Here is a 15,429-nt window from a genome sequence, read left to right as displayed (position 1 = left end):
TGGCGCTCAAAATCACACGACCCTGAGAGGGGAGACCAGGGTCATATTCATTAGGCACAGAACAGAAGATAACAGGCAGACACAGGGATTGACTACCTGAACTTGTCCAATAGAAACGCTTGTTTTTTTTCATCAAAGTAAGAAACAACTGGTTTCCACAGCCTCTGTCGGGCATTTGACATGAACACAGAGAAGAGAATAACAGCTCTCTGGAGCTGAAGAGTACGCAGAGAAGCCGGAGTAAGATTTCAGATTGACGTACCACAGAACTCCTCATCGGAACCATCGTCACAGTCGTCCTTGAAATCACAGACATCATCAACGGGGACACATTTGCCTGTCGCACACAGGAATTCTCTCTCAGGGCAACAGGAAACTAGGACCAAAAAGACTGAAAAATAAAAATTCCTATTAGAGGAGTTCCTGGACTTCCTGGATCTGATCATTCTATATTTTATTGACAACATTACATTGGCAAACTGCAATTAATAGAATTCAGGGGGTGTGTCTACTAAAATGAGAAAGGGAGAAACAAATGAAGAAATATGTAAAGTATTTTCATTCTGAATAGCACTGCTGCTGATTATTGTCTGCCGTGCTGGACACATATTCACGAAGCGAAAGTCGATTACAATTGCAACCGTTTGAATATAACGACTACTGACGACCTCTGACGACCATTCCATTCCCTCTAGGTACTACTGTTGCGCCACACGTGAGACCACCCTCACTGTCCTGCTTATACACTCTTCCAAGAGACACACACAGTCATCATCATTCTAAGTCATCATGTGTAGGTATACTCACCTGATATGAGAACCAATAATCTTCTCATGTTGAACAAACCATGGAAACTATACAATAAATACAGAAAAGAAAGAAAAGAAAAAGTGAGGCTTCAGAAAACTGCCTGACTGGTATACACTTTACCATCACTTCCAAGGAACTGATTGACAGCTCGTTTTTATAAAGATTCCATTATCTCAACCGTTTGGTCTTATCAATAGCATGTGCTTAAAGTCCACACAGTGCACTCATTAAACTCACATTACATTCCCTCTGCCTAGTCTTTATGGCCCGCCATGTATTTCAGGGCCAGTATTCATTAAGAGAGTCTCAGAGTAGGAGTGCTGATCTTGGATCAGTTTAGCGTTTTCGATCATAATGTAGAAGATTGTATTACAGGGGGGACCTGATCCTAGATCAGCACTCCTAATCTGAGATGCTTTTTGAAAACGGTCCCTGAACCCTATCACTCTGTCTGTCTGGCACAGCACAGCTGAGCTCTGGACTACCGGAGCTAGAGAGACAGTTATATGGTTCTGCCCCTTGATTCCTCACTGTGTTCCTGTCTTTGCCAGCTTTCCTAGAGATTGTAAGGCGGTGGGAGTTGAGGCAAAACAAATCAAGTGTGCTTGTAACCAACTGGCAGTGAACCTAGTCGTCAGTGTTGAGAGTGGGAACAGTACACCGATGTCAAACGACTGTACAGTTACCGATCAGTGGAAGGGTGACAGTTTAATTTGAGGTCTGGAAACCAAAGTCAGTGATACGCTACTGTGTGATGTAGATTAGTCTACTAATCATTAACATTCTAATCTAATCGACACGGAGACAAAAGTGACGTGATTGGGACGTACATTTTAAAGAAAATTAAAGTTAATACAAATGATTTACCATAGTAAAATTCATTGGGTTATTGATAGATTAACTTCTAAATAACGCAAATAACATGTTACTATGGTAGTCAGACTATGGAATTGTGATTTGGAACCTCCTCTGTGACATCATATTGTTTCCAAGCACAGTCACATTATGACATCATGAACAGTCACCTGTGGTTTATTGTGACATCACCATGCCTCTGTATCCATTTGGGGTCAACAAAGTCAGTGGGTCATGAGTTATGGCATCTTGGAGGTTGTCAAATCCATCAACTGCCCCTGGTAGGTTCAGATAATTCATTGAAAATAAATATTGCATTACAATATCATTGGTTATTACAATATATAGAACATGCCAATAGTTTGAATTATGCATTTACTTTGTAAATGCATATGTTTACTATTACAGAGTATTAGTAAGGTCAACCCTGTCTGAATGAACTTTTCTTTTAAAGATAATCAAAGTTGTGCCATTAAAGAGGCGAGGGCTACAAATCAAGCATATTATTAGATTATAATGGGAAAACATACGGTAGGCGATTGTTTCTGTCTGAAAAACTTAGTGGTACTCTGTTTCCCTGCCAGTCTGTGGGAGGCGTAGGGGTCTCAGGAGTCCTCTCTCCATGGCCAGAGACTCACTGAAAGTGCTGAGGAGGGGGAGAGAGGGGAGAGGGAAGCGTGGGACTCCGGCTTGCCCCTACCCACCAGGAGCCTCTGAGCCAACAGAGAGGAGAGACTCTCCCCAGACACAGCGCAGGAGAATGGATGCCAACTCTGTGAGGAGGCGCAGGCCTCCACTAATCGCCTCTAGAGATGGGATGAAACGCTCTCCCCGTAAGAGGCTGGAGGCCGACTCTGTGGGGAGGGGCAGAAGAAGGAGAAACTCTCCCCAAGGCAGGAGGTTAGCCAAACCTATCAGGAGACGCAGGTCCCAGATCGAGAGGGACCAATCTCCTGGGAGCTGCAGAGAGAGGGAGGGAGAGAGTGATGAGAGTAAGGAAGAAGAGGAAGGAAGCAGCAGCAGCAGCTCCGGCTCTGCCAGTGAGAGTGAGACATCTGGAGAGAGCGAAGGAGAAAGACAGGAGAGAGAAAGTAGAAGAACGACGAAGCAAGCTGCTTGTCTGTTTGAAGAGATATCAGGGCTGAGCGTCAGGGAGAGTCACTCCCAGGAGACAGAGAGTGAGGAGGAACAACAACAACAAGCATTCCCTTATTTGTTGAGAGTAAGGACCAACAGAACACCCAACCATTTACCAAGAGAGAACGCTAGAGGCCGAGCCAGACCCAAACCAAAACCAAGTAGGAGCGAACCCACCAACAAGGACTCTCCCGGTCCATCCCGAGCCAAGAACCCATGCATGAGGCCCAACATGATCAAACTGAAGTCCAGAGAGAGAGTCAAAGCCAAGGACATGGGGGAGGGATCGCTCCTGAGCCGACGCAGAAGTCGAAGTGAGACATCCAGCAGAAGTCCTTCTCAGAGTGAGACAGTAGGAAGACAGGTCACTCCAGCCTTAACGTACACTTATAGACTCAGGCCCAGAGCCCCAGCTCCACATAGGCAGGCTGAGCTTGAGAGAGAAGCTGCTGCCATTAGAGAGAGAGGGAGGAAGAGAAAAGAGGAAACCCTGAGAGGACAGAACGAAGTCAAGGAGGAAGAGGAAGACGAGGAGGAGGAAAATGAGAGCGCAGTTCTTTCCTGCTCGGGACTGAAGGGAGGGAGAGGAGGGTTGGTGAACAATGGTAAGGGACTAAACCTGAGATGGCGTGATGATAACACCAAACGGAAGAGAAGAAAGAGGGCCAGAGAGGAGGAGGAGAGCAGTGAGGAGTTGGTGGAGAGGGTGTGGTCCAGGGAGGGCTGGAAGAGGAATAAGAACAATAGAAACACTAGTCCAGAGATACCCATCGTTGTTCACTATCTAACCCGACTAAGGAGAGGCCAGTTGAAGAACCCACTACACAACTATAGAGGATCATCCTCTTCTTCTTCATCCTCAGACTCTAGTATCTTTAATCTTGGACCCAACCCCAGTAAGACCAGACTACACGTAGTATCATTTCAGCAGAAGAATTAGCCTGGTCCCAGATGTGTTAGTGCTGTCTTGCCATGGGCCTGACAATGACCACAGGAGCTGGCAAGACAGCACAAAGACATCTGGGACCAGGCTAAAGAAGAACTAGTATTTGGATATGACATGAATCAGTATCTAATCTTGAGTTTGTTATTTCTAATCTTTGATGATTTGGGCTCTATCTCATGCGTAACTTTGTTGCAGGTAGCTTTGAGGCTCTCTTCACACTGGGGAGCATGCTGGGTAAAGGAGGATGTGGGGCGGTCTACGCCGCCATGCGCAAAAGTGACGGCCAACAGGTGAAGCTTTTAACAGTTGGTTATAGAATTCTAATTTTGGTCGTAGTAAGTTAACGGATAGGAGTAAACAGAATTTTCATCTATCAATATTCACATAACGCAAGAAGTGAAAGCACACTACTATATGAATATATCGTGTTGCTTTTTCCCCCCAAGGTGGCCATAAAGTATGTGAACAGAGGAATGGCCGAGCCATACGTAAAGCTTGTAAGTAGCCTGTTTTAGTTGACGCAATTGCAAGTACCGTAAGTCTAAGAAGACAAGAACGCTGCTACTGGGGTTTGGTCTGGGTTTGGCTCGGGCCTCTTGCGTTCTCCGTTGGTAAACGGTTGGTTGGGGGTTCTGTCGGTCCTTACTCTCAATAAAGGGAACGCTTGTTGTTGTTGTTCCTCACTCGCCTTCTCACCTGTGGAGAACACCTCATCTAATGGCAACCCCCCTCTCAACCTTTGCACCACATTTCTCCCCCTCACCTCTCCAACTTCCCCACCCCTCTCACCTCCAGCCCGGAGAAAGGAGTGCCTTGCCCCTGGAGGTGGCCCTGATGCAGATCGTCTCACGGCCCCCGTCCTGCTGCTACGTGCTGGGCCTGCTGGATTGGTTCGAGGAGGCCGAGCGTTTCATCCTGGTGCTGGAGAGACCCTATCCCTGCATGGACCTGTTTGATTTCATCGAGGAGCTGGGAGGCCGGGTGGACGAGTGTCTGGCCAGGATCATCATGATACAGGTGATGGGTCTAGACCTGTGTGTCGCAGTTGGTAAAAGCGTGGCACTAGAAACGCTAAGGTTGTGTGTTCATTTCCCGCAGGGATCACATACACAAATATCTCTAGTCACACTTTACTTAACCACTGTTTGTTAAGAGGCATATATTATGTTATTACAGGTGGTACTGGCTGTTCGGCACTGCCGCGACCGAGGGGTCCTGCACCGAGACGTCAAGGCCGAGAACCTGCTGGTGCAGACGGACAACCTGCGGGTTAAGCTCATCGACTTTGGCTGTGGAGACCTTCTGAGAGAATCCTCCTACAGAGACTACTCAGGTAGGACAAAACAGGAGAATGGCTGGTCAGGGTTATTATGTTCAGTAGGCACGAAATGCAACTGAGGGACACGGGGAGGCACTATCTAAACTTGTCCAATAAGAAGCGCTCATTACTGTTTTCCGTTTTAAAACATTTTGTCAGTGTGCCCTAATGTACATGACCAGTGGTAAAGATTTTTTTATTCTAATGTTTCCCCCCTTCCTCCTCAGGCACAGAGGAGTACTGTCCTCCAGAGTGGGTGCTGAGCGGTGTGTACCAGGGCCGCCACGCCACCATCTGGTCACTGGGGGTACTGCTCTACGGCCTGGTGTGTGGCCGTCTGCCCTTCAACAAGGAGGCTGATATCATTGCTGGCCGCCTGCGCTTCAAAAAGGGCCTGACTAAAGGTGAGCGGGAGGGAGGGTGAGCTGGAGGGAGGCAAGAGCAATAGACCATTTGAGAGAGAAAATAAGAGTTTGTGTTGGTAAACGTGGGTATGTATTTGGATGTGGTTATGGATACATAAAATGGTGCTCAATGACAAAAAAATATATAAAAGAGAGACCCAAAGGCAAACTCACCATCCTATCATTTTTTTCTTTATGGTACAGAGTGTAAGGCGTTGATCAACTGCTGTCTGCAGCAGGACCCCACCAAGAGGCCTGTTCTAGAGCAGATCCTCCTTCATGACTGGATGGCAGACGGACCGGTGATCTAGGACGAACTTCATGAGGCTGGGTGATCTACCACCTGGGTCAGTTGTGGCGGCTCGCAGGTTACCATGACAACAACGATCAGGGAAGAAATGCAAAATGAACCTTTGCAAGATGCCAGTATATGAATAAAGAGAAGAAAGCAAACAAAACACACTGAGTGGCATGTCAGGTTTTTTTCTGGCAGTTTTTTCATAGACATTTTCCATTGTCTTGTTTTTTCATAGAGAAACTTTCGTATCTGAAATTTAAGAAATGTGAAGATTTCAGAACAAAAAACCTACAAAAAAATAGTAAGATGTTTGTTTATTAAATCCAGAAATGTCCTATACAGCATATATATAAAAAATGAATATTTCAATAAGGCATTTGGTCATTTGATTCAGAATGTTTACACTTGTTCGAAAGGAACATGATATTCCCTCAATAATTCTACCAAGACATTCGGATATTTTTCTATACTTGTAAATAGGTTACAGAAAAGAAAAGGCCCTCTGAGACATGTGTCCAGGAACATGTGATAACATCACTCCCTCACTACATTCCAAAGGACTTGTTCCGAGCTTGGTCCTAGATCTGTTAGTGCTGAATATTATTAATGCCCAGTGGAGTTGGCTATAGATGACAAACAGATCTGGGACCAGGTTAACTTGTTCCAGCATAATCACACACAAACTGGTCTCTGCATTAGAGGGAATGAAAGCTTACTTTACGGTGCCATCCTACCCACCATGACGATAGCACAATATTTATCTTGGAAAATGACACAATATTACATGTCATCCTTATGACGTTACGATGATGTAAATCTTACAATATAACTATTCCTCATCTTCTTTGACAACAACAAAACATTTGACAAACGTTGGATTCCGATCGAATATCGTTAAGCGTTTTAGGACTACGAAGGGGCCATTTGAGACAGGTTGTCCGATGTCTGCGAGCTTCCTTCAAGCGTAGAGAGAAAACCAGTTCTGGGCCCACATTCATAAAGCGTCTCAGAGTGTCCATGTATTCTTATTCATTATGATCTAAAAAGGCTAAACTGATCCTAGATCAGTACTCCTACTTTGAGACGCTTTATGAATACACGCCCTGGGAGTTTCCAGTGCCAGCACATCCCCTGAGTGAGTGGTCCCAGCGGCAATCAGTCAGGTCCAGTACAAGCCCTACACAGTTTTCCTGGCTGTGAGCACTCTCACGATGGAGCCCACTCCTCCAGCAGAGAGAGCCTAGAACACATACAGAAAGACACATACACAGTATGAATACAGTGAATGCAAATAACAGCATTATATCAGCAGCTTGCGGCACCCATTGGAAATGTAGATTTTGATTCAATGTTTATCTGGTCAGCTTTTGTGTCTCTGCCAACAGTCTCAAAAAACTTGTTGTAGGCTACCGTTTTTGTAGGCACTTGCTCTCTGGACCGTTAATGAAGTCAGTGAGATGTGCGACATGCCCAGTCGCTGCTGCGTGTGTAGGCGTCGCATGTTTTGATATGAATAACATGGTTTTGTGGTAGGCCTATCTATTTAAAAACAGAAGCTTACAATATAATGACTATAGTGATGCATAATTGCAATGCAATTCCCCCCATCTGCAAAAAAATGTGTTCATCTGTTCAGGTTTTTAGTCTCTGGATATAGAAAAAACCTCCCATAGGTCATTTTTTTGAGACCAATGTGTTTATTTATTTTGTCCGGGGGGCATTACAGGTACAATATTTAAATTAATATCAATTCATATTCCTGCCATAGGCCTATTTCCCTTGGGACCATGGCACTTCTATTTACAACTAAATGTTTTGATAGGCATTTTTACATTTACGTCATTTAGCAGACGCTCTTATCAAAGTGCCTACATCTTCATACTTTTCTCTCGTACTGGTCCCCCGTGGGAATCGAACCTACAAGCGCCATGCTCTACCAACTGAGCCACACAGGACCCATGAGCCTACCAACTGCACCTACCATGAACCCATCTTATCCATATCTTTTTTTTAAAAACACAGTAGGCCTGTAGGTTAGGGATGGTCCTGCATGTCCGTTGCGCAAGACTCACATCAAAACTGGGAGAGTAAATCCCCCCCTCTCCCGTGTAGGCTGACTAATCTACCAGCTCACGTTTATTGCTTATGTTTTAGGCCTAGTGCTTATTTGACTCATTATCTACCTTGCTCCAATTGAAGGCGTTACTTGAAAGGATTTGAAGCTTAGTTTAAGAGTTGGGGAAAACAGGGCAGAGGGTCATGAGATCTGCTGACTGCTGTTGAAGATTTGACGCACAGGCCCGCCACAGACTATAAGCGCAGCAGCGCAGTTGATAGGATGCTGTACCTTGGATACTGCGGATCGCTGGCTGCATAGTAATATTACGACGCATAATTGCCATGGGAAATTTGGAATGTTCAGTCAATTAGCATTTGTATTTCTTAGGGATCCCCATGGCAGCAGCTACTCTTCCTGGGGTCTGGCAAAATTAAGGCAGTTATACAATACAGAATTCACAACACACTAAGTGTGCCCCCTCAGGCCCATACTCCACTACCACATATCTACAACACAAAATCCATGTGTACGTGTGTATTCCATGTTTGTTTATTCCATGTGTAACTCTGTGTTGTTGTTTGTGTCGCACTGCTTTGCTTTATCTTGGCCAGGTCGGAGTTGTAAATGAGAACTTGTTCTCAACTGGCCTACCTGGTTAAATAAAGGTTAAATTTAAAAATAAAAATAAAAATAGTGCATATGTTATTGTGTGTGTGTGTGTGTGTGTGTATGCATGTGTCTGTGCAAAACTGGGGCCTGCAGGACCTGCATTGTTGATAGTGTTGTTAAGGCAGAGCAGCACTTTATTATGGACAGACTTCTCCCCATCTTAGCTACTGTTGTTTCAATATGTTTTGACCATGACCATTTACAATCCAGGGTTACTCCAAGCAGTTTAGTCACCTCAACTTGCTCAATTTCCACATTATTCATTATGATATGTAGTTGAGGTTTATGGTTTAGTGATTGATTGATTTGTCCCAAATATAATGCTTTTAGTTTTGGAAATATTTAGAACTAACTTATTCCTTGCTACCCATACCGAAACTAACCGCAGCTCTTTGTTAAGTGTTGCAGTCATTTCAGTCGCTGTAGTAGCTGACGTGTATAGCGTCGAGTCATCCGCATACATAGACATACTGGCCTTACTCAAAGCATGTAGTTAGTGAAGATTGAAAAAAGCAAGTGGCCTAAACAGCTACCCTGGGGAATTCCTGCTTCTACCTGGATTATGTTTGAGAGGCTTCCATTAAAGAACACCCTCTGTGTCCTGTTAGACAAGTAACTCGTATCCACATTACAGCAGGGGGTGTAAAGCCATAACACATACATTTTTCCAGCACCAGACTATGATCGATAAAGTCAAAAGCTGCACTGAAGTCTAACAAAACAGCCCCCACAATAATTGTATCATCAATTTCTCTCAGCCAATCATCAGTCATTTGTGTAAGTGCCGTGCTTGTTGCGTGGCCTTCCCTATAAGCACGCTAAAAGTCTGTTGTCATTTTATTTATTATGAAATAGTATTGTATCTAGTCAAACACTATTTTTTCCAGAAGTTTACTAAGGGTTGGTAACAGGCTGATTGGTCAGCTATTTGAGGCAGTAAAGGGGGCTTTACTATTCTTGGGTAGCAGAATGACTTAAGCTTCCCTCCAGGCCTGAGGGCACACACTTTCTAGTAGTCTGAAATTGAATATGTGGAAATATCGTCCGCAATTAACATCAGTAATTTTCCATCCAGATTGTCAGACCCCGGTGGCTTGTCATTGTTGATAGACAACAATCATTTTGTCACCGCTTCCAAACTGACTTCACAGAATTCAAAAGTACAATTCTTGTCTTTCATAATTTGGTCAGACATACTTGGATGTGTAGTGTCAGCATTTGTTGCTGGCATGTCATCACTAAGTTTATCTTGCCAATGAAAAAGTCATTAAATAAGATGGCAATATCAGTGGGTTTTGTGATAAATGAGCCATCTGACTCAATGAATGATGGAGCCGAGTTGGCTTTTTCCCCAAAATGTAATTTAAGGTGCTCCAAAGCTTTTTACTATCATTCTTTATATCATTTATTTATGTTTCATAGTATAGTTTATTTTTATTTGTATTCAGCTTTGTCACATGATTTCTTAAATTTGCAGTACGTTTGCCAATCAGTTGGGCTGCCAAACTTATTTGCCATACCTTTTGCCTCATCCCACTAAACCATACAATATTCAATTCCTCATCTATCCAAGGGGATTTAACAGTTTTTACAGTCATTCTCTTAATGGGTCCTTATTATTAACTGGAATAAGACATTTCATAAATGTGTCAAGTGCAGCGTCTGGTTGCTCCTCATTACACACCACAGACCAGAAAATATTATTTACATCCTCAACATATGAATCACTACAAAACTTATTGTATGACCTCGTATACACTATATTAGGCCCAGCCTTTGGAACTTTGGTTTTCCTAGATATGGCTATTATATTGTGATCACTACATCCTATGGATTTGGATACTGCTTTCAAGCAAATCTCTGCAGCATTAGTAAAGATGTGGTCAATACATGTTGAAGATTTCATTCCTGTGCTGTTTGTAAATACCCTGGCAGGTTGACTGATAACCTGAACCAGTTTACAAGCACTGGTTACAGTTTGAAGTTTTATTCTTGAGTGGGCAACTTGATGAGAGCCAGTAAATATTTAAAATCACACAGAAATTATACTTCTCTGTTGATATCACATACAGTATCAAGCATTTCACACATATTATCCAGATACTGACTGTTAGCACTTGGTGGTCTATAGCAGCTTCCCACAAGAATACAGTTGAAGTCAGAAGTTTACATACATTAAGTTGACTGTGCCTTTAAACAGCTTGGAAAATTCCAGAAAATGATGTCATGACTTTAGAAGCTTCTGACTACTTTACTGGCTACTTTACCAAAAAGTACTGGCTACTTTTTTCATTTGAGTCAATGGGAGGGGTACCTGTGGATGTATTTGAAGGCCTATCTTCAAACCTCTTTGCTTGATATCATGGGAAAATCAAAAGAAATCAGCCAAGACCTCAGAAAGAAAATTGTAGACCTCCACAAGCCTGGTTCATCCTTGGGAGTAATTTCCAAACGCCTGAAGGTACCACGTTCATCTATACAAACAATAGTACGCAAGTATAAACACCCTGGGACCACTCAGATGCCATACCACTCAGGAAGGAGACGCGTTCTGTCTCCTAGAGATGAACGTACTTTAGTATAAAAAGTGCAAATCAATCCTAGAACAGCAGCAAAGGACCTTCTGAAGATGCTGGAGGAAACAGGTACAAAAGTATCTATATCCACAGTAAAACGAGTCCAATATTGACATAACCTGAAAGGCCGCACAGCAAGGAAGAAGCCACTGCTCCAAAACCGCCATAAAAAGCCAGACTACGGTTTGCAACTGCACATGGGGACAAATATTGTACTTTTTGGAGAAATATCCTCTGGTTTGATGAAACAAAAATAGAACTGTTTAGCCATAATGACCATCGATATGTTTGGAGGAAAAAGGGGGAGGCTTGCAAGCCGAAGAACACCATCCCAACCGTGAAGCACGGGGGTGACAGCATCATGTTGTGGGGGTGCTTTGCTGCAGGAGGGACTGGTGCACTTCACAAAATAGATGGCATAATGAGGAAGGACAATTATGTGGATATATTGAAGCAACATCTCAAGACATCAGTCAGGAAGTTAAAGCTTGGTCGCAAATGTGTCTTAAATGGACAATGACACCAAGCATACTTCCAGAGTTGTGGAAAAATGGTTTAAGGACAACCAAGTTAAGGTATTGGAGTGGCCATCACAAAGCCCTCACCTCAATCCTATAGAAAATTTGTGGGCAGAACTGAAAAAGCATGTGTGAGCAAGGATGCCTGCAAACCTGACTCAGTTTCACGAGCTCTGTCAGGAGGAACGGGCCAACATTCACCCAACTTATTGTGGGAAGCTTGTGGAAGGCTACCTGACACGTTTGACCCAAGATAAACAATTTAAAGGCAATGCGATCAAATACTAATTGAATGTATGTAAACTTCTGACCCACTGGGAATGTGATGAAAGAAATAAAAGCTGAAATAAATAATTCTCTCTACTATTATTCTGACATTTCACATTCTTAAAATAAAGTGGTGATCCTAACTGACCTAAGACAGGGAATTTTTACTAGGATTAAATGTCAGGAATTGTGAAAAACTGAGTTTAAATGTATTTGGCTAAGGTGTATGTAAACTTCCGACTTCAACTGTATCATCGGTCAGGCTTTAGCATGCCCACACACCTTGTAAGTGCTTCCAGCCATACACCAATAAGGATAAGTCTTACCTTTTCGTGCCACAGCAGCAGTGTAGCACTGCTGTTTTCAGAAGGCTTCTCAAAACCCTTGTAGATGTACTTCATGAGCAGGTCAACTCCGTTCTTATCCAGAGACTGAACAGCCTTCTCAATGTCACTACTCTTGAAGGCGCTCAGCACTTTAAGCACCAGGGCCTCAGCACGATCCTATAACACACACACAAACATTTTAGTATCTTCTGTTAAGGAAGTACACACTTTCACATGCCTCGACTCTGTATGTCATGATGTGTGAACCACAGACTATACAGTTCAGTTTTGAGGAGATGGAAGCTCAAAGTGTATTTTGAGGAACACAGAGGCAAGTTGTGTTTCACATGGGGCCGTTATTAATGTTCAAAACGGATCTATTGTGTTGTAATGAAGGCTCACCTTAACATTTTGGTTTTTGGTGTTGATTGGGGGATTCTTCAGCACAGCCTGCAGAGCTTCCATCAGGTTGCCTGTGCATCACAGTGTTAAGGAAAACAGACAGAGACAACACACAACACAGTTCAACACTGATGAGACAGTCATGGTCAGCTTGATTCACCTCTTCAAATCATGTTGCTTTTATGTTTCAGAAACTCAATGACTAACTGACTGGTGGAATCCACTTCCTACCCCCCAATTTGTCAGAACCTGCTTTGAAACAAATTACTGTCTTCAGGTAACTAACAAAATATGAGGCCTACCACCACCACTAAACTTCTACTGAATAAAACACCAAATCTGACTGCACAACGTGTATTGTATTTTCTCCTCATATATATATATATATATATATATATAAAAGATTAAAAGAAAAAAGAGCACCACGCCCTGACTTGAAGTGACACGCGCAAAAGCATATACTTGATTCTGCAACATCATACCACGACTTGCCAGATGGTCTGTGCATTGCAACATTTTGGAGAAAATCTGTATCGGCTTCACGCCACTTTATCAAATGTAACTGTGCACTTAGTAAATCTAATCAATGTAAAAGGATATTGTCTGATCAGCGAATCCACTTCTGCTTCATCTGGACCGACCTGACTCTCTCCATTATCCTCATCATCCACAAATTTGTTCTCGTCATACTCGTCAACGTCCACCTTCCTGAATTGGTTCGAATCAGTATTTTTCGACATTTTGACGATATGTTTTGTTGTTTAAAGAAGAATACTGCAATCTGTCTGTGATTCTTTTACAGTAAAAGAATTCCTGGTTTAATTTCCTGTCTCGCACTGACAGCTTCACTTCCGCATAGAGGGCGCTCTCTATTGGTTGATGTATGATTTGTATAGTTGGAGCAGTACTCATAAATAACAGTAGATGGTGGTAGAGGTCAAGAAAACACTATCTCTCTGCCTAAGTGAAAAGCTAGGTTGAAACGCCTGCCTTTTGGAGCTGCCTTATTCAAGAAAGAAAAAAAGAGATGAAAAAAAAAGCCGTTTGTATGCGGCTTTTTAAAATGTTTTACTTTGTATGCAAACTGATATTTGACACGTATTAATGCCAAAATAGCATGCAAAACAGGCAACGAAAAAGTATATATATAAATATTTTATATATATATATATATATATATATATATATATATACAGTACCAGTCAAAAGTTTGGACACACCTACTCATTCAAGGGTTTTTCTTTATTTTTACTATTTTCTACATTGTAGAATAAACTATGAAATACACACATGGAGTCATGTAGTAACCAAAAAAGTATTAAACAAATCAAAATATATTTCAGATTCTTAAAAGTAGCCACCCTTTGCCTTGATGACAGCTTTGCACATTCTCTCAACCAGCTTCTTGGAATGCATTTCAATTAACAGGAGTGCCTTGTTAAAAGTTAATTTGGGGAATTTCTTTCCTCCTTAATGCATTTGAGCCAATCAGTTGTGTTGTGACAAGGTAGGGGTGGTATACAGAAGATAACCCTATTTGTTAAAAGACCAAGGACATATTATGGCAAATAAGCAAAGAGAAACGACAGTCCATTATTACTTTAAGAAAGGGCTGCCCAACCCTCTTCCTGGAGATCTACTGTCCTGTAGGTTTTCAGTCCAATCCTAATTTAGCGTATCTGATTCAGCTAGTTAAAGTAGAATCAGGTGTGTTAAATTAGGGTTGGACTGAAAACCCACAGGCCTGTAGATCTCCAGAAAGAGGGTTTGTGATCTATTTTTCTCCACTTCCTGTCTGACTGACGTGCCCAAAGTAAACTGCCTGTTACTCAGGCCCAGAAGCCAGGATATGCATATAATTGGTACCATTGGATAGAAAACACTTTGAAGTTTGTAGAAATGTTCAAATTGATATGGTAGGAGAAAATCCAGAGAAAAACCAACCAGAATTTTTTGGGGGGAGAGAGCCCATGCTTCTACAATGGAAAGCAATGGGTCATATGCAATTCCAGCTCCCAGATTGCAATTTTTATGGCTTCCACTAGATGTCAACAGTCTTTGTCAAGGTTTCAGGCTTGTTCCTTCCCAAACGAGGAAGAGTTTTGGTACTGGGAGTCAGAGTTGGAAATCAGCCGAAGAGGACGCACACCTGCTTATTTTGCTTGTCTATTGAACATACTTCTTTCCGTATGAAATATTATAGTTTAATTACATTTTAGGGTACCTGAGGATTAAATACAAATCTATTTTGACTTGATTTAACAAATTTTAGTGGTAGCTTTTTGGATTCCTTTCTCTGCAAGTTGAACGAGTGGATTACTCAATTCGATGGTGCCAACTAAACTTTTTTGGGATATAAAGAAGGATTTTATCTTACAAAACGACCATGCATGTTGTAGCTGGGACCCTTTAGATTGCAAATCAGAGGAAGATTTTCAAAAAGTAAATGAATATTTAATCGCTATTTGTGATTTCATGAAGCCTGTGCTGTTTGAAAAATATTTTGATGTGGGCGCCGTCCTCAAACAATCGCATGGCATGCTTTCGCTGTCAAGCCTATTGTAAATGGAACAATGCAGTTAGATGAACAAGACTTTAAGCTTTTAACCGATATAAGACACTTGTATGTACCTAAATGTTTAATATCCATAATTTTTATGATTATTTATTTGAATTGCGCATCCTCCAATTTCACCGGAAGTTGTCGACAGGTGTCACGCTGATGGGACGCCTAGCCCTAAGAAGTTCAGTCAATCCGGAAAATTTCAAGAGCAAAAACCATCAAGCGCAATGATGAAACTGGCTCTCATGAGGACCGCCACAGGAAAGTAAGATCCAAAGATA

The 15,429-nt window shown here is 42.3% G+C and overlaps 2 protein-coding genes across 2 annotated transcripts; one reads left to right on the top strand and one right to left on the bottom strand.

Moving 5' to 3' along the window:
- The first annotated feature begins 3,924 nt into the window (after window positions 1-3,924).
- Window positions 3,925-5,781, top strand: LOC139551272 (serine/threonine-protein kinase pim-3-like). Its single transcript, XM_071362743.1, has 6 exons — window positions 3,925-4,038; window positions 4,195-4,245; window positions 4,544-4,765; window positions 4,925-5,081; window positions 5,294-5,470; window positions 5,675-5,781. The coding sequence occupies exons 1-6, from the start codon at window positions 3,925-3,927 to the stop codon at window positions 5,779-5,781; spliced, it is 828 nt and encodes a 275-aa protein (XP_071218844.1).
- Window positions 5,782-6,067: 286 nt separating this feature from the next.
- Window positions 6,068-13,450, bottom strand: LOC139550991 (actin-related protein 2/3 complex subunit 5-like). The gene is made up of 4 exons (XM_071362318.1): window positions 13,186-13,450; window positions 12,586-12,658; window positions 12,184-12,360; window positions 6,068-7,008 (listed from the first exon to the last, which is right to left on the bottom strand). The coding sequence occupies exons 1-4, from the start codon at window positions 13,323-13,325 to the stop codon at window positions 6,946-6,948; spliced, it is 453 nt and encodes a 150-aa protein (XP_071218419.1). The 5' UTR covers window positions 13,326-13,450; the 3' UTR covers window positions 6,068-6,945.
- Between the last annotated feature and the right edge of the window lie 1,979 nt (window positions 13,451-15,429).

The sequence above is a fragment of the Salvelinus alpinus genome, chromosome 23 (assembly GCF_045679555.1).
Source record: "Salvelinus alpinus chromosome 23, SLU_Salpinus.1, whole genome shotgun sequence".
Taxonomy (NCBI): Eukaryota; Metazoa; Chordata; class Actinopteri; order Salmoniformes; family Salmonidae; genus Salvelinus; species Salvelinus alpinus.
The sequence above is the reverse complement of the archived record's forward strand: the minus strand, read 5'-3'. Positions and strand labels throughout refer to the sequence as shown.